General features: G+C 38.2%; 1 protein-coding gene across 2 annotated transcripts in view; it reads left to right on the forward strand.

Annotated features, from left to right (window-relative positions):
- The first annotated feature begins 627 nt into the window (after nt 1-627).
- The window catches only part of slc24a4b (solute carrier family 24 member 4b), a 32,551-nt gene continuing 9,130 nt past the window's right edge, over nt 628-24,048 (forward strand). The window contains exons 1-9 of one of the 2 annotated variants that reach the window (XM_044107485.1): nt 628-1,387; nt 8,430-8,537; nt 19,300-19,376; nt 20,601-20,675; nt 20,765-20,849; nt 20,959-21,062; nt 21,912-21,986; nt 22,071-22,096; nt 22,737-22,790. In XM_044107485.1, the coding sequence (XP_043963420.1) occupies nt 1,225-1,387; nt 8,430-8,537; nt 19,300-19,376; nt 20,601-20,675; nt 20,765-20,849; nt 20,959-21,062; nt 21,912-21,986; nt 22,071-22,096; nt 22,737-22,790 (767 nt within the window). In that variant the 5' untranslated portion in view covers nt 628-1,224. The remainder of the gene's footprint in view (nt 1,388-8,429; nt 8,538-19,299; nt 19,377-20,600; nt 20,676-20,764; nt 20,850-20,958; nt 21,063-21,911; nt 21,987-22,070; nt 22,097-22,736; nt 22,791-24,048) is intronic. The other variant, XM_044107486.1, reaches the window with a different exon arrangement.

The raw sequence follows: 24,048 nt of genomic DNA on the forward strand, positions 1-24,048 counted from the left end.
TTGGTAACTAACTTGACAAAATGACTTAATTAAGCAGTCATTGAAATTTAGAGCTCATTTAAAATCATTCATTTCAAATATGTAAAGTTTTTAAGGTTCTAAGATCTTACTAGAGCAAATGCTTCTATGCATATTTTTTGGCATCTATCTTTGCCATCTTTGTGCTATTTCAACAATTCAAATACTAAAGCATTCAATCAAATATTTCAAAACAATTACTGGTAATTCATATCAAAATGAATGAAGCAAGCTTTCAAATAACTCTAAAGTTTTCCTGTACTTAAGAATAACACAGGGGGAAAAGATTAATCATAAATTACTGATCTATACTGACATTATTCCATAAATGAGAGAATAAGTCCAGACAAATAGTTTAATGGTTAAATAAGAAACTTTGCCGGTTCGTAATTCACATTCTTTCAAAAAATTAAGAAGAGAGCTGGTACGCCATCTTCTGTAACACTGATGCTTTGAAATCGCATGAAAAATGATGCTGTTATTGTAAGAATATCCAACTGCTCCTGAGCTGGCTCTCCTGTATCTGGGAATCCTAACAGGCGCTTGTCCTTAGCAGTTGCAAAGTTCGCTTGTACTTAAGGCGTGCTCTGCTCGGTCGGCTCTCATCGCCCGCTCGGTTGTTCTGCACGGAGAGCGAGTTCATACGCGGGGAGGGGTGGAGGCGCACGGCACGACTACTGCCCGATTTGAACAATTATCCCTGATGAGCGCAGATTGGTTTCACTTAACAGGCGCAGGTGCGGAGGATTTGTGATGCGGCGCAGCTGAGCGTTTTTCCAGGTTTGTGACTGAACACTGGCGCATCTTATGTTGAACATTAACTCTTTAGCGGACACGGACTTTATTTTTTCCCTCCTTCGGGACAGGATGCGTGCCACAAAATGACATCCCGTCCAGTCTGGCAGACTCAAGCCGAATTCAGGAGCATCGCTGAATAAATTTGGACCCACGCTGATAAATTTGACCGCGCTGTCATTGCCCTGTCCAGCCTAAAAGGCTCTTCTAAAGCTGCGGGGGAAAGGAAAAAAAATAAAATAAAACACTATTCGCTTCAGTACTCTTAGGTCTGCGCACTTGGACGACTTGAAATGAGGACCACATCCCGGCTGTACTCCGTGTGAAGAGACAAGCCGGGCGGCAGCTTTCCCTTCGGCTCTCAAGGACGCGCCAGAAAAAAGTGGCCCCCGGCCGAGCGAGCTGCGGAGCATGGAGCGGGACGACTCCGAAACCGTGTGCCCGTCTAAAAAGACGATAATCGCGAAGATCTTCAAAGTTCGCAAGAGGAGGGAGATGCTGTTCGTTCAGGTCTGCTTCATCTGCAGTGTCCTCTTCGTGGCATGGAGCATGTCGGCACTGTTAACTAAGACAGGTGAGTGTGAGTGGGTGACAAGAGGGGGATGCACCGAGGGCAAAAGAGGAGCATCAGACATCTGCAGAATGATCATGCTTGGCCGTATCATAGTCGTCCATAAAAATTTATTATTTTGCTTTAATTTCAAGGGCAAATGATGATAATTTTTCCCTTTAGGAACACTCTGTCCAACCTGTGCATCTAAATGACGTTTCATTCAAATAACTGTTAAGAGTTTCTGAAGCTGCACATGCTGTCAGCTCTCAGCTTTTTAATGAAAGTACATTCTGTGTGCCGCAGTGTGCGCGGCGGCACGTTTTTAAACCGGCAGGCACGTTTGTAACAGCATGCTCCTCATCCACGTGAAGATTTTTTTTATTTTTTATTTTTTTACTTAAAATGTTAATTTGCTTTTTGGCCTTTTTTTGGTCTTCCCTTTTTCTTTCATGCGTATCAGAATGTACCGTGTCCAGGCGCGTCATCTGTGGAGCGTCAAGATCATGGTTAATGCTGGCATCATCGCGTCTGGCCCGGGGCTTCACACAGACACACGCACATTTTGCACACACTGGTTCACGAAGATGATCATGCTCCTTTTGCTTCCGCATGCTGATTTTTACGCAGAGGCCACCGACGATCACTAGGATGGGGGGGAAAGGAGGGAGCGACGTAGAGAAGGGGGTTTGGGATTTCTTAGGAATTATTATTTTTTTCATTGGCGGGCACACTGAGGAAAAAGATTCCGACGCTGGTGGTGATGATCATGTCTCGTGTGTGCGCAACCCAAACATGCCCTCTCGTGTACAGGAACTCTCGCGGCAGGCTCGTGCAGAGCATCCCACTCAGCCCTCACGCGGTTATGTAATCTGATGGTCAACCTTGACATTTTTGCTGGTGAAGAATGAGACGCTACTGGGATTAAAGGTTAACTACATAATAGCCATCCCTCGGGAAATTGATTGGATAGTCTCCTGGATTTATGGCAGGAATTTTGACAGAAATCGATTTATTTGTATTTTTGTAGTAGCTACTTGTGGTTTCGATGAGAATATCTAGCTGTTAGCTGTCTTATTTTAGGGAAACTTTTCAGATATGATGAACCAAAGAAACTTCTAATTCTCCCAAATGCTATCAGTCCCCCAGAGTCATGGACTATAGCTAAAATATGTTTGTCCATAAGCTTTTGTTCTACTTCTTGATAGCATGAAAATATCTTATCTGAAGACAAGTACATGCTAAATGGCCTTCATATTACTCTGATCATAGGTGTTTGCTATATAAAATATATTTGATTTTCTGAGCTTTTGATTGTGATTTATTTTTTTATATCCTGCATTTAAGTGAAACCTTAAGAATAAAAAAAATGCAGCATCCTAGTTGCAAGTGTGAATATCCTTTGCATAAATGTTATGTATTGCATAAACAAAAGGTTTGCAAAACCATCTTTTCAATAAAGTCCAACATTGTCCTTTGGAGTATAACCTATTGCCTTGAACCAGATCTTACAAAATGATCTATTGTAGATTTGTCAGTAATTTAACTCTGAGGGGACTGTTTACCTAATGGTTTGTGACCTCAATCAACCACCATGTATTTAAATCAGCAAAGACTGAGTTTAATATTTGAAGTTATGAAATGGCCCAGCAAGAGTTTAAATTTCACTGAAAAATCCAGCATAGACTTATGGGGTGCTGAACTGAATCAAAAAGGAAGGGGGTTGTCATGAATTAAATGTGGAAACTTGTGAAATGTTGTGGCTCTTTATTTGTTAAATTTGCTTTTAGAGTTAAATTGGACAGGTCATATTGAAGCATTTGCTCACATAGTTTATTTATTCAGTTTCTTTTGTAGATTTAGAAAAAATCTTGGTGTATTGAAAGGGGCATGTACAATTTAAGGCTATTAACCCAAGGTTAAAACAAAGGCCACTTTAAACTTTAAGAACCACTGAAGCTTTTAAAATTACAAGCACAGAAATGAAATATTGAGTGATGTAAATTTTTGTTCTGGGCCTTGTCAAATGTGAGATTTGCTGAGAGCATTTCAATAATGTACCTTACCCTCTATTTAAGGGACATGGGGACTTTTTTTTTTTTTTTTTTTTTTTTTTCTTTTGCATTCCCTCGCAATACTTTTGTGTTCTCTCACAATACTAATCAGTTCATGCACCATAAATGAATACTGTAAGCCTTACGTGGCTGTCATACTTTCTACTATAATAAGTTTTCATAAGGTTTTTCCATGCATCTTAATATCTCGTTGTGAAATATCTGAAGTTTTATATCTTTAGGATAGAAATGCCCCACAGACCTTTAAATTGACATGTGTGACTGTATACAAAATAGACCAACAAATATTGCAGTAAGCATATTACGAGGAAACGCAAAACGTGTTGTGAGGAACTGCTAAGAAAAACTTTCCCCAGGGCTCCATAATAATAGAATCCACAGGCAGCGAAGAATAAATGTTCTAGGTTGGTGTTTGGTCCAATGGTTGTATTGGTGCTCTAAGCAAGAGACTGTTAATCGGTTATGCTTGTAAATATCCTTGACAAAAAACTTAGATTTATATCAAAATAGCACAAAGGTTCTTAACATCTCTTGATGGTTTCACAATGCTTAAGACTGACTACTTTGTTTTGGTTGCAGTGTAGAAAATGTTTTGACCCATATCTTGGCTCTGGTTAGAAAGAGCATTTGATGGTCCCCTCTCATCAGGAGACATGCTTGTTTAAAGCTGTGGATCATTCACATTACTGTGGAAACTTGGGATTTCAAGGGTGGCATGTGTAAATTAAGAGTGGGACATGGACTTGAGCCTTGGGGAAACGCCATGGATTTTGTTTACAGCTCAAAGATGTAACTTCAATGCTTAAAAAAAAAAAAGAAGAACTTGCTGTTTAAGACACTACATGAGGACCTGATATGCTTTTTGTTGGTCCTCTAGCCCCTACTGCTCAGCAGTTCTGGGCTAAAGGCATTCAAATACTTGGTATACCTGATTTCAGACCTTTAAGGGATTACCACAAGTGTTTTGTTAATTACACTAGAAACAAGAGGCTTAAAAGATTATTCTGAAATTATATTATGGATTATAATAGAATAAATCCTCTATGGTTCATTCTAGAAGCCATTATTGAGGCCCTATGTTTTCATTTGATCTTCTGACCCAGGACCCACCCAAAGCTGAGCATGAGTGCCTTTTTGACTCTGACCTATTGGACTTTCAACCTTTGGAGGATTTGGGATGGCCCACGCATTATTACCATGGTGGCAGTTTACCAGTGTCAAAGTTGTACCAATGTTTTAAACCCAGTTTTTATTTTACCATTTTTTTTATAGTAATGTTTTATTGAGAAGGCAGTTATGAGAGGGGGATTGTTTTCTTACTGTATGAGATGTAGTTGAGCAGTGCTGCCCCTCTCCTACTTGTTGCTGCACACGCCCATGATTAAAAACAGCTCCCACACTTTTCTCTTAAAAGGGGGGAAAAGTTTCCTATTTCCTGCCACCTAAAACATAACTACGTAAGCTGAAGGTGATCACTACAAAATTTTTAATGAAGCTTTTTTTTTTTTTTTTTTTTTTTTTTTTGACACTCTCCAATAAATCCACTCTAAGAATTTTTGCTTTGTCTAACACTAAAAAATCAAATATTACCTTGGTCCCTACTTGTGATTGGTGGCAAATGATTTGCTGACTGGTCCAGATGGATAGGATGTGCTTTACTGCCTCTAGGTTGCGTCTTCGTGAAGCAGCGGTGGGGATCGACGTGCTGTCACTCCCGCTGATTGCCGCGTGCATATGCACATGTAGTAAACCTGCGCACGGGTGGCAGGAACAGGTGTGTTGAGCAGCGGGGCATTGCTCTGACAGGTTCCTGTAGCAAGTTGACTGTGTGTTTGAGCAAAAAATTATGATAGCAAAAAATGAGGTGTGCTTGTTCACATCATGTGACTTTTGATGGATGGTTGACCTTGGTTTATCTACCTCCTGGGCTTCTCCGACAGAGCGAGAGGATGTTATTAAACCATTACTGCCTGCGTCTGATGTGTAGTGTCAAGCACAGGCAAATTTACTGATTTCTCAAGGTAGGCTTGGACTACAGAATATTTTTTTTTTGCATGGCAGTCTTTGGTCATTTTAGGTTTGTGTTGTGTGAACATGTCTCACACGATGGAGATATGTTTGACTTATCCCACAGGGCCCTTCAGATTTTTTTGACCTCACTTCTTGTTGTTGTATAATCTTGCACTTGAAACTTTTTCTAGAATACATTTATTCAGTGGGGTGGGGGAATCCCATTGTAAAGATGTTAATGTTGGGTAGATTTCCCTTTGGTCTTGTTACATTTTAAGTAGTGGGTTTTGTCTTTATAGACCACATTGAGTTCTTTATTACTCTTATCCTCCCAACTTGCCTCGCAAAGGCTTTACATTATTTAGGTCCACCAATTTTTTAGTTTTTGAGTAGAAAGGCACCATAGTTACAATTTTCTGGTTTAAAGTGTGCATGATCATGATTTGGTGAGTATAAATAAATGAAAACTCTGTCTGTAGAGATCTGATGTTGCATAAGGCAACAATGTCACACAACTGGCTGTAGCTCGTATTATAGCACGACACCCTCTCAGTCTGCCCAGAGGTGCTGACAGAATCACATCTTTAAATGAATGCAACTTGGTGGTAAACTGGACAGCTCAAACTGTCACCCTGTGTTGACTCTATAAGTGGAAATGTCATAGTTGAGAGCATGTGGTTTCACAAGTAACTGGTTTGGAAAATTGCAATTTGATAAACTGTTTTACTAAATTTAAAATGACTGTATATCTAATCCAGCTTTCTAATGTCACACGTAGGCCACATTATTTATTATAAACTGTTCTAGTGATGGCAAGATATGAAATCAGATGGCTTTCAATTGAGCATCTGATCAAGAGGGAGGGAGGCCGGAGATGTCAGACCAGCCAAATGACTTGACTGGTGAAAATGGGTTAAACTGATATCTGGAGATCTGTTTGGTCTTGGAAAGCAACAAATTGTGGGAAGTACTAGTGTCTCATCTGTAATTTGTTTTGGTTGCTGCTGATTCTGTGGCTTCTGAAATACTTTTGGATTGGTATTTGAGTCTAGAAAAAAACTCTGTGGCAAGTTGAGTGCTGCTGTCCTTGTCTGATGCTAGGAATTGAGTATTTAATTCTATAATACTGAAGTTTATTTTTTTCAAACTACACTTTTTGAGACAGGGTTACAACTTCAGCAGAATTTGATTTGGGAGACAAACGATTAAACAGCAACCCCCTGCATATTTGATTTATGGTATGTTTTAATCAATGAGCCAAAGAATACAGAATCAAATGTATAGCAAAACTTGGATATCAGAACTTAAAAAGCTACCAGTCTTGCCAAAAGTCTTTTGTAATCTGTCCCTAAATTTTTATTTTTCAGGAAGTTTAGTACTGCAGTCACACACGGGTTGTGTATGTGTGCATTAAAATAATTGATATAGAAAATCTAATGGTTCAAAAGCTGTATAGAGCAGAAAATTGGGTCTGATCTGCTGATGCATATTGATTTGTAGTTTACCAATAAACAAAGAATATCCCAACCGATGAACATATGGGAATGGAATCTCCTCAAGAACCATACAATTTAAAAAACCTATTTTAAAGAGATTATTTTTGTGAACTGACAAAGTAATATTATTTAAATATAAGAAGGTCTTCCAAGGTTGGAAATCACCAGAGAATCCACTGCCCTTCAGAACAGGGAGAAAGTCTCTGATTCTTTAGATTCTAGTTTTTAATCAGTCCCAGTTTATCAAATAACATACCCAATCCTTTTAGTGTCAATGAATCAATATATTTTCAAACATCCATAACTGTAAAACTGGATGCAACTTCATCTATACTAAATATTTTCATTTCTTGACTAGCTCTGAAATATTACTGCAGTTTCATGTAGGGATGCCTTATCCTCAGTAAATTGATTTGTGATTAATTCCCCTTTTGTTGGCCATCTTGGCTATTCTGACTTCTTGCATGACAAAATGGCATTTTAGTATGTTTATCACCACTTAAGTGGAATGTTTCTCAAAACTTATTTGTGCGGTTGTACATATGTGTATGGTAGATGCCGTTCAACCATCAGAAAACTTAATTTGTGGAAAGATGTATTTTTCGTAGAATTCAGATGGTTATACCATTGGATTATCTTTGAGACAAACCAGGAGATTTTTTGGGGAAAAAATGGCATTGGTTGCAGGCAAAGAAATGTTGAGCAATAAAATTTGTAGATGTAATATGCAAGTCCTGCAATGTGTAATCTTGTTTTTAAAAATGGAATTTATGCAATTTAGCTTGGAGCTGGAAATATCTACATGCACCATGTGTAATGGATAGTTTTTGTTTAATAATCCATGAGTTGAAGCTAGACAGAAGCAACAAGATTGATTGGCTAAGCTCTGAATGAATTAAACACTGTCTTATTAGTTGTCTATATTCCCTTGTGAGCAGTACAAATGTGTATACAGCATCACTGTTTCATCATCCTGTCCCACAGTCCAGCATTGGCTTTGCATCACAGCGTTTTATGAAAATTGGAACTTTAAAGTGATGCTCGGTGCGTTTGAATGACTTTACATAATAGGTTTGATTTTTTTTTTTTTTTTTTTTTTTCTCTCCCCCTCTTGTCCTCATTAGAGGCTTAAAAGCAGTTTTATTTATAAAAAAAAAAAGCCTCCACCCCTAAAACATAATGGCACAGCTGTATTTTGACGTCGTGTTGGAGCTGGATAAAAATTTCACATCTACATAAATGAGAACTTTTAAAGGATTAAGTGAAAGTAAACCTTGGTTGGATTAATGAGCATGATCATGGATTCCTGCACATGAAATATTCTGTAAAACATCAACTATGTTAATTTTTGTTTGCAGAATTGAGTTAAGATTTGTTTAAAACTACAGGTTCTACAGTTAACTTTTAAATGCATGACATGCTGCAAGAATTGAATGTGTATCTGCTACTGTTGGCTAATCAGTTCTGTTTTTTTCTTTTTTTCAGGTCATGGGATGATTGTGGAGGGACATCCAGACCTTGAACACTGGGGTAGAAGACTAATGGCTTCCAGATCTGAAAATGACACAGAGCCAAAGAACTGTTCAGAGCCAGGTATGTTCTTTTTTTTTTTTTGGTTGAAATTTGTCTCTCAGCTTCAAGGCAATCTGCGATATATCTATTTAGGAATAAAATGGCGGCACCATCTTATTTACCATTGAAATGATTCCTCTGTCTCAGAAATACTTCATTTGGCTACATTTCCGCTGCAGGTGAAAACAGATCAAGCTTGATGGAGAAAGTGATTGCATAATGCTGGCCCTGTTGACTGGTTGTGCTAACAGTCATGGAGATCCCATGTTGCTTCAGGCTTGGCTGCTCCGAAACCATAATCATATATTGTAAGCAGATAAGGATGGATGTATAACTTTTTCACACCCCTTTAATTTTAATTCTAATCTAAACAATGATATATTTTTTTCTTAAATGGCCATATTTCATCTTTTTCTCCATGTGGGTAGTAGATTTAGTCATATAGTCTAGATAATTCTGATGTACTGTTTCCATTTTAGATTTTATAATTCCAGTGACTCAATTGTGTTCAAAGTTGGCATTTTCCAGTGGAAATAAGCTTTCGAATATGACCTGTATTTAGGTGTAAATGCTACTAAAATGGGCAAGAGAACTCTATTAATGAGCACTTTTCATCCTAATGTTTATTTTGTATGACTACAACCAGAGTTGTGAATTCACTGAATATCTGAATTGCTGTTGGACATTTCTTAACTTTTCATAAATGAGACGAAAACAAGAACTCGAATGAATGTGAGGCAAACGTTCTGAAATTGTATTTACTTTGAGTGCAGCTCTTCTGACCTTCCTGTAAATGGGGATATTTTGGCAACTTGTGTACTTCACTGCATGCTGACCTTGCGTAACACAAGAACTGCTTAAACATATGTTTCCTAATTGGGACTCAAACTTGGCTAGAATTTTCTCCTCATTTTCATTTTAACCATGAGTTCATGGATTTTCTTGGTCACTTGGATCAGCTCAGTCTGGCAAACTTCTGTTTTCCTCAAACCCTGAGTCACATGTGCTCCGTGACACTGCGTGACTCAGTAGAAAGAGAATGGCAAAGCTGCCAGGCCTAGAAGTTGAGTCCCAGCTAACTACTTATTTTATAAAGATTTCTATAAATAACACCCATCCTGTAACATAACTCGCAGGCTGAAGAGGATTTGAAGATCACTGTGAAATAACCTTCAGTATAATGAAAGACCTCTTTTATTACAGATAAATTAAAATCCACAGGATGATTATCTGCATGATGCATCTCAACGGGTACTTGTGTCGACCTGCGACATTGATGAGCATGTAACAGAATGCTCTGGGTCATGGATAATTTGGAAGCAATTTCAAATGTTTCATTTACTCACTTGGTGAAGTTTACCAGGTTATTACTTCATTACTGTTCATAGGAGGCAGGACATTGACAGGATTATAGAAATGTTTCCTGCTGTTGATGTGTGATTGAGCAAAAATGGCATTTCTTTTTCACCATTAAACAATACAAATGGGTAAGTGTTTTTTTTTCTTTTTTTTTTTTCTTTTAAGGCCGCACGGTCTGAATATTTTAATCACAAGACTCTGAAGTTTTCCGCACATTGACTTTCCCAACTCCTTAGCACAAGAGGCACCGGATGGGCCGTGACATTCCTCAAATTTCTCCTCTCATCCCACCGCCGCCCTGCCTTGACGGTTTAAAGCTGGTCATATGACTTTATTCCTTTCTCGTGAATAATCCTGCTAAAGTTGCAGTAAGATTAAAGTACAACCAACTTTGCCAGACTGTTCTCGTTTGTACAGTTGCGTGAAAGCAAGACGTGCATTTTCATCTGGTGTTGTGCTAACAGTCTGTTCTTGTTCTCATGCATTTGTCCTGAACTGTTGATACAACTATCACTTTTGGGAAAATGCAGTCAATGAATAAATCTACAGGCAATCGATATTCATCCACTAGAAAATATGTGCTTTTATTGCCTTGTGGTAATGGCCACAACAGAAGCTGAATGGATGAAGATAATTTCTAAAGCTGTCCACTGAAATGGAAATGAGGGCCTGTTGGTAATGCATGCAAATGTTTTAAAGACTTGGCTGCTTGTTTATAACATTGTATGCACAAATTGAAGTTCATAATTTTTACTTGAGTTTAAAGTAACATGATGTAGATGGTTCACTGACATTGTCGCAGTTGAGGATTGAAGATGCTGTATTTAGGCAGGTAGTTTTCCAACCTTCAGTTTTTTGCAGGTATCACCCCTAGCCAATGCCAGCTTCACTTCTGGCATTGTAGCAACTTAAATCCTGAAGAAGTTTTTATTTATTTATTTATTTATTTTTGCCCTCTGTTGGGAGCAGAGATGAGGTCACGCTGAGATCAGCTACTGTAAAAATGGTTTGCTTAAAACTAAGATGAAAGGGGTTGGAGTCAACATCTTAAACTGCACTTAATCTTGGCACCCAGCATTCCATTACTAAAATTGCTTTCTTGAATTTAATTGCGTTTTTCCAAGAAGGTTGTCAACATTTCAGAAATGAGCATATTCCAAGAATGGGTAAAAAGCACCAAAAATAGAACAAGGCAACTTTGCTGTTTGGGTGAAGTCTGGTTCAGTTCATAATTTGCCAGATTGAATTATTCCAACCTTGATACAAATTGACATTTTGTTGTCTAATATGAACAAAGCAAAAGTCAAAAAATATGAAATTGTAAACCTCAAGTGACCTGCAGCTGCCGAAATGCTATGTTGTAGCAGTCTGAATGTTTCAACGTGTTTTCATTATGTCCCCATGTTTTGACTATGCATATATAAGGGTTTTACTGAATAGTGCCGCAATATGTAGTAACATTGTAGAATTTTGAGTATTAGTCTTTCTACTTGAGCTCTATGCTGAACATTGGGTCCAGATAATGAGTGAATTATTAGCGACGGAGGGGAAAAGTACAAAATTGGTTAGCTTGACACTGACCCTTTCTCTTTCAAATTAGCCAGTTTTGTAGTAAATCTCTACCAAGGTTGGAGAAATGTATTTTTTTTGGTTTCCCTTTGAACACTTTTTGTCCCAGATGTGTTGTGCATCTTAAATTCAGTATAATTAGGCATTGGTTTGAAGACTTGCATAGATTTCCCAGAGCTATCTTAGGTTTCAGCCACTTCCTCATCGTTATTTCTGATCAGCAGGGTGCTTTTTCCGGGGTTCCTGGTGTGCTAATGTTTTTTTTTTCTTCCTATTCCTAAGACTTGGGCTGCTAAGGCAGCCATTTATCGTAAGTGCCTCTTTATATAGGTCACTGAGTAATCACTCCTGGAAAACAAAGTGCTATACTAACTGCTTTTTGGGCTCTTGCTTTATAAGTGCATGCTTCCACAGACCTGTCAGATTGAAATGATTACATTGTAAGTTTCTCCATGCCAGAGGTTGGGATGATTGTAAACCATAGAAGCCTGGCTAACTTTCTATGTGAAACAATCAATGCTTGATGTCCTTTTTAAACCTGTGTAAGATTTATGTGAAGTTCAGAATTACAGCCATAATGTTGGACTTCCTGGAGATCTTTTCTGCTAAAAACAAAATTTATTACTTGGGGTTGAATGAAGTGGGCAGATCAGGGTGTTTAACTGTCAGGGCAGCTGTCACATGAATGTTGAGTGTCCATGTTGCTGCCAGATGACCAGGCTTAAATCCCTCTACCTGCCCTTCAGAGGATCCTCCTTTCTCTCTGCATCTGCTTTATAGTCCTTCATTAATTGATTTAGAGTTTCACTAATGGGGAAAATCTTAAACCATGGACATTTTAATGCTGTTTTTTAAAAACCCTTCCGAATGCTTTACAGATGAAATAATGCAACACAACTATAGTTGTCTAACTTACAACTCAGATTCACTGAACAGGAGCCTCATGCTAAAATGTGAAATCATGATTATTCCCAATTGGGGATATATGTTGAAACATTACTTACAAAAGTTGCTCTTGTCTTAGTGTATGCCTCATCAGCTTTGTACATCTGGAAATTTGTTTTTTGCTTTTTAAGGAATAATTGTGTGCATCTTTATGGGTTGTTGCTCTCCTGAGCTCATTCCAGACAGTTTCTAACATTACAATCTGGTGTTAGAAAATAGAGAAGCATGTTTTCAAAAATGCTTTCCTGTGATTGTGTAAAAAAAAAAAATGTAGATGCCTGAGATGAACATTTATTTCTCACTGGAATATAAATGAGCAAAATTATTGTGGAAAATCCTAACGGTCAATATAAAAACAATTTAGATTTTTGGCTATCGCATTGCTCCATTTCCAAAACTGTTGAACAAATTTTGTTCAGTTCTGCTTTTTTCCCCAACATCAAATGTTACTGTGTTAAAGTGGGTGAGAAGATTGACTTGGTCTATGGATTGTCTAAGTGGTTATGTTAAAGTAGCTGGTAAAACTGTGGGTTACAACCATTGCATGCAGATCTTGAGTCACATCCCCTCATCACATGCTTGCCTGTAGTAATCCCATGACGAATGGAACAAACGCACTTTCATCTGTTACGCAAGTAGCAAGATATCTGGAACAATATTTTTATTTTGGGATCCAAATGTTTTATGAGTTCTTCCAGGCGGTGTGGACAACATGATGCATGCTCGCTGGGAAATGACTTGTGGCTTACTTGGAACTATTAGATTACTTTCTCACAAGCATCCCCTTCCTGTATAGATGTTGCTCCAAAGCACACAAGATTAGAAAGGGAGGATGGAACCACAGCTGCTAATGTGCTGGAGGACTGATTTGCATTCAATAAACGCTGTTAAAACCAGATTTAACTCCCACACCAGTAGCATAATTGCCCTGGTTAAGGTACAATGTAAAGGCAAAACATCTTGGATTGTTTTGTTGGCTGTACATGTAGGCTGGCGATGCATATTTTATGAGATGGAGGAGGAACTGATTGTGACATGGAAAAGGCTTGAAAAAGCTGCAGCTAATGTCTGTTGTGCAATGAGAAAATTGTTTTTTTTTCCATTTTTTTTTTTCCTCTCGGTTGAATTAAAGATGGAAATCAGCAGCAAGTTTATCTGTTGGAAGGTGAAGACTTGCCCATGTTCAAATGCATATTTCTCAACTACAGGGAACACACCAGAAAGCATTTTAAAAGAGAATTATGCAGGGTGGGATTATGCTGCTGTGCATAATGCAGACTGACCTGACTTTTTCCATTGTTGGCTTGCAATGATGCAGCAGAGGGGAGCAGAAACAAACACCTGCAGAAAACTTTTTTTTGTGCAGAACTCTTTGAGCATGCCTGACCTCGTTATGCATTTATACACCCTTTGATGCATTGTGTCCTGTTCCACTTTTAGCAAGGTACTAATAAACGTGCTGGTGTTGGTGCTGCATGTCACGCTGAGGGGAAAAGTATACTTCTAAAGCTGAATGCATGTCTCACAGCAGTCTTATTCAACAAGGAGTAATGACCATAGTCTCCATTCTGTCTAGTTAACAGCCAATCAAGAACAGTGAGCTAACCTTCACAGAGAAGATGGCATTCCAGTAGACGATGCAGCACTGGACCTGCCCGGCAAATGTGGAAGAGCTTAAGATTGTTATTAAAGCAACATGGACTTCCTGAACATCATAGCACAATCCCAAGTCCATGTCACACTGTACTGTAATTAACAGAGAAATGAGTTTCAAAGTATTCAGTGTGTTTACTGTACAGTACATGGGCATATTTTCAGTAAGCTCAACTTTCCTTGAGTATCTTCAATCTTTTTACAAATTTGGCATTATTGTCTGCAAGCTGTAAAATGAATGAATCTCAAAATGTATCAAGGTGTATAAACTCTGAAATTTGGATTCTCTTAAAAGTAAAACTGAAAGCAATTCTAAAGTAAACATACAAGTTAAGAAGCTCATGAGGCTGTACATGCATTTCCTTTACTTAAATGTTTTGCTGGCAGACTACGTTTGACATTCTCAATGTATTTCCATAAGTTGAATCATGATTGCATGTTTGCAAGAATAGCTGATCAGTGCATCTACATTACGCTGCTCACTGATGCCTTCTGGAGCAAGCTAATTATCTAATGGGCTAATAATGACCTAGAGGAAGCGCTCCCTCTCAAGAGTCTCTTGACTGCTGTAGTGGATTGTCAGTTGTATTTAGTTAATGACCTGGCTGGTCTGTGGGTCAGAGCAGGCTTTGGCAGAGGGCATCACCGGGCATTCTGCCGAATAAAATTTTGCTCATGTCATTTTTTTTTTTTTTTGGTTGTATAATATTTGAGACTTGTGCTTGTCTCGCTCTCCTGGGAAGATCCGTTTAGCCTCATCACGTAGTTTGATGGAGCCATGCAGGCAAAAAGGTCTATTTCATAACCTCACTTGAGTCATAAGGTTTTGTTCATAGGCCACCAGAAGTGTAGAGGGAACACTTGCACACATTCATGTACGTTCCTGCCAGGCTTTTTTTTTTTTTTTTTTTTTTTTTTTCTCCTCTCTCCACTCCCTCTGGTGCAGCAGGAGGTACCAGATGCTGAAGGCCATCATGTAACTGAGCCATGATGTTTGTGATTTGGCCAGATTATGAAATGCACGCCGAAAAGTAAAAAAAAAAAATTCCTGCATGCACTGCCACAAATGTCTCGTATTGAGATTGGCTATGGGGATTTTTGTACATAAGGCAAAGATTGAGAAAATGTTTACTTTATGCCTTATGAATTAAAGTGTAAAAAACCAATACAGCTGGAAAAATAAAACTCACCTAATTTACAGCAGTTTGAAACTGATCTAATCTTAAAATTGACCATTTATTACCCGACCACTTCATTACTCTTAAATTAATCTTCATCACATTTAATCATTCCAGCTTGCTATATTAAAAGTCATCATCAGCTGCTCTAGTATTAAGCAAATGGCTCTTTCAGTGGGGTTTCTTTGGTATAAGAGGTGATCTGAAAATTAAAGTGTTTAACTTCATTCAATTAATGTGACTGCACAGTTTTGGTGATGACCAGATTAATTTGCTTAACCTTTTTGCCTGATATCCATGTCTACTGGGCGTTTTTGCAGCGGACAAAAAATGTTTCTTGATGGCTACAACTCTAGTTATTGCTCCAAAGGAGGAAACACAAACATTACTTTAAAATAAGTCTTCTGTTGCAAAGATCTGGCTTGTGGTAAAACAGCAAAATTTGTTTTAGTCTGATCCTTCTACTGTACATCAAACAGCAGTTGGAATCAACAAGACATTTTATCCTCTTAAAAATTTTGTAATTGATACAGTTTTCCCTGAAGTGTGCTTTCCTCATGAAAATTAGATTAGTGGTTTCTATTGCATTACACCAGCTGGAGCAATAACTTCCTCTCGTGATGCGTTAAATCTTAAAATTGATGAATCATTATGAATTTAAAAATGAATAGGTTTTTTTTTTTTTTTTACAACTTTGAAACATTTATTGCCCACTTGTTGAAACAAATTTGAAGGACTTGTAGCTTTTAATCATAAAGTATTATCAGTGAAATTCTTAACCAGTGTGGCACAGAGTGAAGATGGTGCAATATTTAACATTCATCATTGTAGTAAATTTGGACCTCCTAAAAGCTGCAAGTTTCAATTATTTGAGTCTTTGCCCTTAATCAGCTGTATTCTTTCAAAGTGTCACTCTTATGCAGAGTAGGATGTGGTCTATAAAATTCCATGTTGTGTGGGATTGAAATGCAAATTAAACAGGTTAAAATTCTTCTTGCAGCTGATTAAAACTTGAGTGGTTTGTTGCACATTAATAATCCTAATAGGGACACTTCTCGTTAATTTCTTGGTGTCAAATGTTTTGATTTACCTCGGTCCGTGTGCACACCATGTCCTGTCCTTGTGAGGGAATTGGCTGTGAAAGCAATGTTCATGTCTGGTTTGACCTCTGTTGGCAGCAGACGGTGGCAAACCCCATAGACGCTGTCTGATTGAATGTTTACGAGGCCGAGCGCTGACCTCCCGCCTGCCTGTCATCACTGTGCAGTCTTGGCGCTTACACCCTTTTTAGGTTCACCTTTATGCTGTCATTCAGTGACGATTACAGTGGCAAGCTGGGACTGGGTAAAGCTTTCTGCTGACTAACCTGTAGGCATGCTGGAATCCCAACTGAACATCTAGAGAGGATAAATCAACTCTTTAGATTTTTGCATGCAGTTTTAATCTAAAATGCATGTTTAGAGGGCTATTTGCTGCTTATAAATTCTGTAATTGATTTTTGCAGGCAGCCATCTGACACTCCAGAAAATAAACCTGTCTGATATGAAAAGATGTAAAGCTGCCTGGCACAATCAATACTGTTAGATCTATGCTGGTGCTCTGGTACTTTATTACAGATTAAAATAATGGTGCATGTTTGTACTGAGATTTTATTTTTTCCGTCCCCCTAATCAAAGCTTGGACTTTTAGTGTCAGCACCTGTAGTGCACATTCATTTAAAGTTTGTGTTTAAGATGGAAATTGGTGCATATTTTAATTTTGTGATGAAGTGGATGTTGGATATTACATGTGTCAGTCAGTGCAGCATTTGAAAGCGGTAATTTCAGTTTCATGTCACGGTACTTCAGATTGATGCAGAAATGGATGCAAAAGCTCCCTTTATAGCACCGCATCTCGAAGCCCCAATTCTGTTGTTGTTTTTCAGTTTAATATTCCATTCATGTATTTATTAATTTTTTTCTTAAACATGTTCGAGTCATTTGCATTTGACTCTATGGCCAAACTACTTAGGTAGGAATGTAATTTCTGTTGCACCAGACATAGCTAATTCAAGGGGTTTTGAATACTTTTTTTTTTTTTCCCCCAGGATTTAATGCAACACACCTACTCATAATTGTGCAGAGTAATTAAGTGGAAACAAATATAATTATTTTTTTCCCTCTTAAGAATAAAACTCAAACAGCATTTTATTTTCAGACTTGTTTGCAAATGTTGTAGAATAATTAGTTGTATCAAAGTGTTAGATTTTTTTTTTCTTTTGTCCATCCTCTTTTAGTTTACATGGAGAAAGATGACCATTTTTAAAGTCTTGTCAAAGATTTAGTTGTAGACTTATCCAAACATGTTTAAACGGCTTTATCGCTGCTCTGACTGTACACTTAGGGTCATCATCCTGCTGGAAGGTGAACCTAACTTGGTCTAATACTTTATGGAGCCCCTGAGTTTTCAATCATTTTTGATCTACTTACACTTTTTTAGAAAAGCATCTCTGCATGATGCTGCCACCACCATGCTTCATGCTGGACATGATGCAGACAGTGGATCTATACCATTCCAGGGTTAACGGGGTTCACTTGACTGCTTATCAAGTTTCTGTCAGTTTAGATGAATGGCTTTGCCTCAGTAGGGTTGCAGTGTCTTTTCTTGAACGTCTCATGAAAAGATGCAAGTGGTTTGGGAACCCTGCTTTATACTTATGATGTTTGTCTGACCTCCTTTCACTAATGCTCCAACAAACCCCAGAGGTTTGCAGAACAGGTCCAGTTGGAGTTTAAATTTAAGATGGTGGGCTTACTTGCGCTTTTGCTGACTTTTACAGGCAATTGTTTGCACTGAATTAGGCAGATATCATTCTGGATTTTCACTTGTAAAATTGTAAAACTATGTATCCTTTTTACTTATATTTTACTCCAATAAGCATTAAAGTTGTGACAAAATGTAGCTGGAAGAGAACCAGTTTGAAGCATTAACTATTGCTGGCATGCACGCTGGCTGTTAATTGACAACCTGCTGAAAGCGCAAACCATTTCACTCTGAGATTTGATACCATATGGAGCTCTCTGGGTGAAAGCCACCAAGTCTGAATTTGATGTAGACATATGGCTCTCGCTGGCAGCTTATCTGCTATACTTGGAAACTTCAGTCCACAACACTTAATATTTTTGCTTTAATTTCAGGTTATCGTAATCTAAAATAAATGGCTGCAAGGTCCAGGTTCTGCATAGGAATATTAGCTTTTCAGATTAGTTGGGACATTGTCTGAATTTGTGCCAGTACAAAAAACAAACCACCAGTCGGTAAATAGTTGTAAAATACTTTGAAATGGATTAGTCGGTCTCTGTCCCAATCATAAGACTTAATTTTATTTTTTTTTTAAAAGCTCCTTAGAGATCGGGAATGTTGCTGTCACACACTCCAGCTCTGAGGTTTACATAAGATTCTCCTCACTTCTTGAGGCAGTTTTCTCAGTCCTGTTTCTCGGGGCACCTTTTTTTTTTTTTAGATGCTTAAGTTCAATTTTAAGCGGTTAAATTTTTGAACTTTTGCAATAATTCAGCCACATCCTAAGGTGGTTGAAGTTTTTGTTTTTTTTTTTTTTCTGATCCATCAGTTCTAGTTCAACAGAATCGGATCAAACACTGCTCAACACAGGTGTTGCTCTCATCAGGGAAATGACCTGCCTCCAAATCCAGCCAGAGGCAATATAATTGTGACCCCCTGGACTGAAGCTGGAGCACCTGATGAACCTTGACGTGTTCCTTCTGGCTGGTTGCTTTAATTCTGATTTCACACTCAAGATTTTTTCTCAGTCAGAATGTCTGGCTGTTTGTATTGATTAAGATGTGTGATATGCTGCTGTTTAAATTGGGATTTTGAGCAGATTCTATGAGGGTCTCCCCCCAGCCACCACTCCAACACAAGAACAGATCTGAGTGCAAACTAAACACCCCCAGGTCTTTACCTCCCAGACGGATAGCCATCATAAAGTCACAAAGTCCTGTTGGGGTGGGCTGGGTACATGAATACCTCGCAGTCATGCTGCTGATGTGTTGTGACCGTGACATTTCCTCTCTTCTCAGCAATACACGAGTTCCCCGATGACCTTTTCACCAACGATGAACGAAAGAGTGGAGCCGTCCTGCTGCACATCGCAGCGGTAAGGGAGCCATCAACTGATGGGAGGCATACGCACTCGGTGTTTCTTACCGTTTTAGTATCCTTTATTATCATTTGTTTTTAGTTTCTGTGCAGAAGTGGGATTTAAAACAAATTGGAATAAACTGAATGAAATTGCTTGGCCTAAAGTTAATTATCTTGTTTTGCAAGCCTGAGTTTGCTGTATGAACCTTTTGAAACGGGTTTGATTTAATTTAGTCAAATCAGTGCTTTAAATCCATTTCAACACAGGCAACATTATTCTTTTAAGCTAAATGTCTTAAGAGTAGAACATAATGTCTAAGCAATCTACCATTTTACTTAGATCTTTTTTTAATTTTTTTTTAAATTACCAATTAAAGAGCTTTAGTAGAATGAAACTGATTATTTTTTTTAATTAATTTATTTTCCCATTATGTCATTTATTTTGAAACGACATAATGTGTATAGGAGATGGATTTGAATTTACTTTAATTTTCTCTCCTTTTGGGATAAATGCCTTAAGAATATGGCACATTCTAAAAGCATTTGGAGTTTGTTTTTAAACCATATTAAGAAAAGCATTGCCATTTATTAACTGGATTGGAAAATGCTTCATTTGGTTTTGAAGGTAAAACCTGAGATGCAGAATATGTAACGGATTTCCAGCTCAACAAAGCTGGAATCTGCCATTGTTGCTGAACTGCAATAATTGTCAGGCCTCTGAGACTTGAACAACTTTGCTTCTATTTTTAGATTAAATGTACTGGTCATTCTTCTGACTTGGTTTAATGTACTGGCCTCACTGATCAGCAGGATAGCCCTAAGTGTGAAAGTTTAGAGTGCTGCAGTCCTGCAGTGCCCCCTGTGGACAGCATAGAGCAGAGCATTTCTGTGAGAGCACATCAGCCTTGATGGTGTCACGACTGATCTATAATTTATAGATCTCTTCTCTGCTGCTGAAACAGGCTGAATCTCCCCCTTCCTTCTCACTGTGAGAGTATAAAGATCCTGTCAGTTTTTCTCAATGCAAGGGGAAACGTTACTGACTTTGGAATTTAATGCAGATAGTTTTTTTGTTTTTTTTTCTAATCTTGTACCATGGTTTGTTGTTCCCCTTTCGTTGTCCTTTAGCAGCAGTAACAGGCGGTTCTGATCTATAAAGAAAATTTCAGTTGAAGAAAAATGGATTCATACATGCATTTTCTACATCTTTTTTATGGATTTATCCCACTTCTCCTTTCAGACTCTTTATATGTTTCTGGCACTCGCCATAACTTGTGATGAATACTTCGTGACGTCACTGGAGAAGATCTGTGAGGTACCGTGAGGGCTTTAATCCTCTCTTTATTTATTTTTTGTTCTCCCTAAAGATTGCGTAACAAATTCACAATACTTTTCATATTGCAGAAACTAGATCTCAGTGAAGATGTTGCTGGAGCTACCTTCATGGCAGCTGGCAGTTCTGCGCCAGAGCTCTTTGCATCTGTCATCGGTACACACACCCTCTCACGCACGCACACACGCATGCAGGTCGTGCATACAGACGGTCCCAGATGGTCTGTGTCACTGCTGGTTCTGAGACGCTCCCTCCTTGTGTGCAGGTGTCTTCATCACCCATGGAGACGTGGGGGTGGGGACCATCGTCGGCTCAGCAGTTTTCAACATCCTATGCATCATTGGTGTGTGTGGAATCTTTGCCGGACAGGTGCGTGAGTCAGAGCGAGGGACTTACTGCTGCGGCTGCATCATCTTTATTTATAGACCGTAGAGCAGCACACGTGCTGACCCGCCCTTTGAGGAGAAACAAAAGCTTCTGAAATTGAGGACTGATTTAGTTGTAGTTTGGCTTCAAAAGACGACAAAAAAACCCAAATTTTCCAATCCATAATTGGTTCATATTTCATGCAGTTTGCTTCTTGATACTTTAAATATATTTGACTCAAAAGCCTGAAGTACTTCATACACAACTTTCTTAGCATCACTGATTTAACATTGCAATGTCTGCTAATGTGAGCAGGCATCATTTCTTTTTTAGGACCGTACACTTGTAGATTGCGACTGCAATTATCCAAGTTGCACGTTTAAAATAAAACTTATTTCCTAAATCTTTAAATTTAGAAATTAAAATCAAAGATTTAGAAAATAATACCTTTAAATTTATTTAAATATTTGCATAAAATTATAACTGGCAAACAGTAGCTCTGTGATGTAAACGTGTTTTCTTAAGATCAGACGTCTTGACCGTCACGATTGCTCTTAAATTAAATGTTGTCTGATTAGGAATTTAGCCTCTCAAACCTCACATTTTTTCCTGTCGTTTACATTTTCAGTTCAGATTGCCGTCAAATAAATGTACTGCACAACATCGGCTGGTCAGATTCCGAATAATTGAATAAAATACTATCTGGAATTTGCAATGTCTATATTTAGAAGGCCTTTGCTGCACATAGTTGAAACCTTTTGATAATTCACACAATTTTTTTTTTTTTTTTTACGGTTTTCTGAAATCAAACACTTGGTACCATAACAAATGTTTCTACTTGTAAATTCTCAGGTGGTGGTGCTGACCTGGTGGGCTGTTTTCAGGGACTCCTTCTACTACACCCTATCTGTTGTAGCTTTGATTGCAGTAAGTTAACATTAGCAGTCATTGCATGTGCATTTTTGTTCTTGGATTTTAGATTATACTAATCTGTTCCTTTTTTTTCTGCAGTTCATCTACGATGGGAAGATAGTTTGGTGAGAAGATTTTCCTGTTCAGCTTAAAATGCAACGTATTCAGAGTTTAGTTGAGGTTAACTCATATTCAACTAGCTGTTGCACAAAAATGTCAAACAAGCCAATAACATTTAGCTAAAATTGAATAGCAATACTAAAATTTGACAACTTTGACAAGCTACACCTGAATGAGTTTAATTTAGTATTTTAAGTGCTCCTAACACAGAAGATCGATTTTACCTTAAGGTGCTTGGTGTTGCTTACCACCACAACTGTTTGAAAATATTTCTACTTATGAAAAAATATAAACAGCTAAGTTTAGCTTTCGATGAGCTCACCAGTTCACAGGAACAGGTGGAACTCTGGTACTAACTTACTGCATACAAAATAAAAACTTGCTTTTAGATGTTGGATATTAATATTGTAGAAATGACAATGTTAAGAATTTAACCTGGCCATTTCTTGAGGCCGGTAACTCTTGTGCTGAAGTATCAACATCTATGCATTTTACACAGTAGTAACAAACTCCATAAACAATCTCAAAATGAAGTCTTTTTAAAAAGATTCATCTTTTCAATATTCCATGTTGAGAATTTATAGTTCCACATTTTCTAGAATAGAATCTGTTTGACTGAACTCTTTTTATTCTTTCCTCCTACAGGTGGGAGAGTTTGGTGCTTGTCGTCATGTATGCAGGCTACATCCTGGTCATGAAGTGAGTTCTGCCCATTTTCAAAAACCGTTCTTGTTAGATCGGGTTTATTGGACTGAGAAAGTTCTGCTTCACTCCCGTACACAAACATCTGTGAGCTGATGAATATAAACGACTGCGCTCTCACAAGAGGGGAGTAATTTTTCCAGCTGGAGGGGAGTGTCCCATTTCTGTCCCCTGCCCAGATGGCGCACATTTTCCTCTGTATGGATATTATATGCTGCTGCTTGCACTATAAAATTGTTTTCTTTTAATTAAACAATGTGACACATTCCTCATATTTTGCAGTTTATAAGTGGAAATGTGTTTAAATCCTAATTTTAGCTCTTTAACTTACCAGCCATATGTTGGCCTGCAGAGAACTTGGTTCTTTTTTGTTTTCTAAACATAGATCTATGCGTTTATGACCATAAGTGCACTCCATTAGGCCACATTTGTCTTTACAGTCCAGACTCAATAATACCAACCATGCTGTCCTGTGCTTCTGTCTCTGTCCAGCTGGTAATCTGTGCTACATTCAGCGGCAGCCTGCTCACTCGCTGCCATAAGAGTTTAATCTTTTTCCCTCTGCAGTGGCTAAGAGCACCAGGCTTAACCGGATCATTCCCCTCCTTTTTCATTTGGAGGAATAAATGCTTACAGTAGGACATGCTGTCATGTCTCCCTTAACCCAAAATATCTGCGGAGCATTTTGGGCCGTTCATGTCCAAATGGAGCAGAGTGCGTTTAACACGGACCGTCTGGGTCTCTGATTTGAGATAATACTCCGCCCCTCCCTCGTCAAATGCGCTGAGATAAAAGCTCAAGTGGGGAAAAAAAATTGCCATAAATTATAAGCTGTACATCTCATCTCTTGAGCATTTTATGTTTGTTCTCTAAATCTAATCCTTTACAAAATGCACTCTTAATACCATTATATGCACACTGAAGTTGAGTCTTTGGGATCAAAACGAGGGATGCACAGTGGTCATTTTGGCAAACCTGAGGGGGAAACAATGCAGTAAAGATTTTCTTCTGTTTGGTTGACAGATTAACTCTGGAAGAAATTATTATTTTTAAAAAGTCTAAACTTATCCTGCTCTTTTGGGTCACTTGCTGTTGTGCTAACAGGGCCTCTTAAATATGATGGCTTGTATCTGGCAATAATCCTGCAGCACAGTATTATAACTAATTATACCAACTAGAATAGTTTCTTATTGAAATCCACAGAACAACTTTTAATGCAATGTCTCTGTTCCTTGACCCATGATGAAAATAAACT

Source organism: Gambusia affinis, linkage group LG22 (genome assembly GCF_019740435.1).
Source record: "Gambusia affinis linkage group LG22, SWU_Gaff_1.0, whole genome shotgun sequence".
Taxonomy (NCBI): Eukaryota; Metazoa; Chordata; class Actinopteri; order Cyprinodontiformes; family Poeciliidae; genus Gambusia; species Gambusia affinis.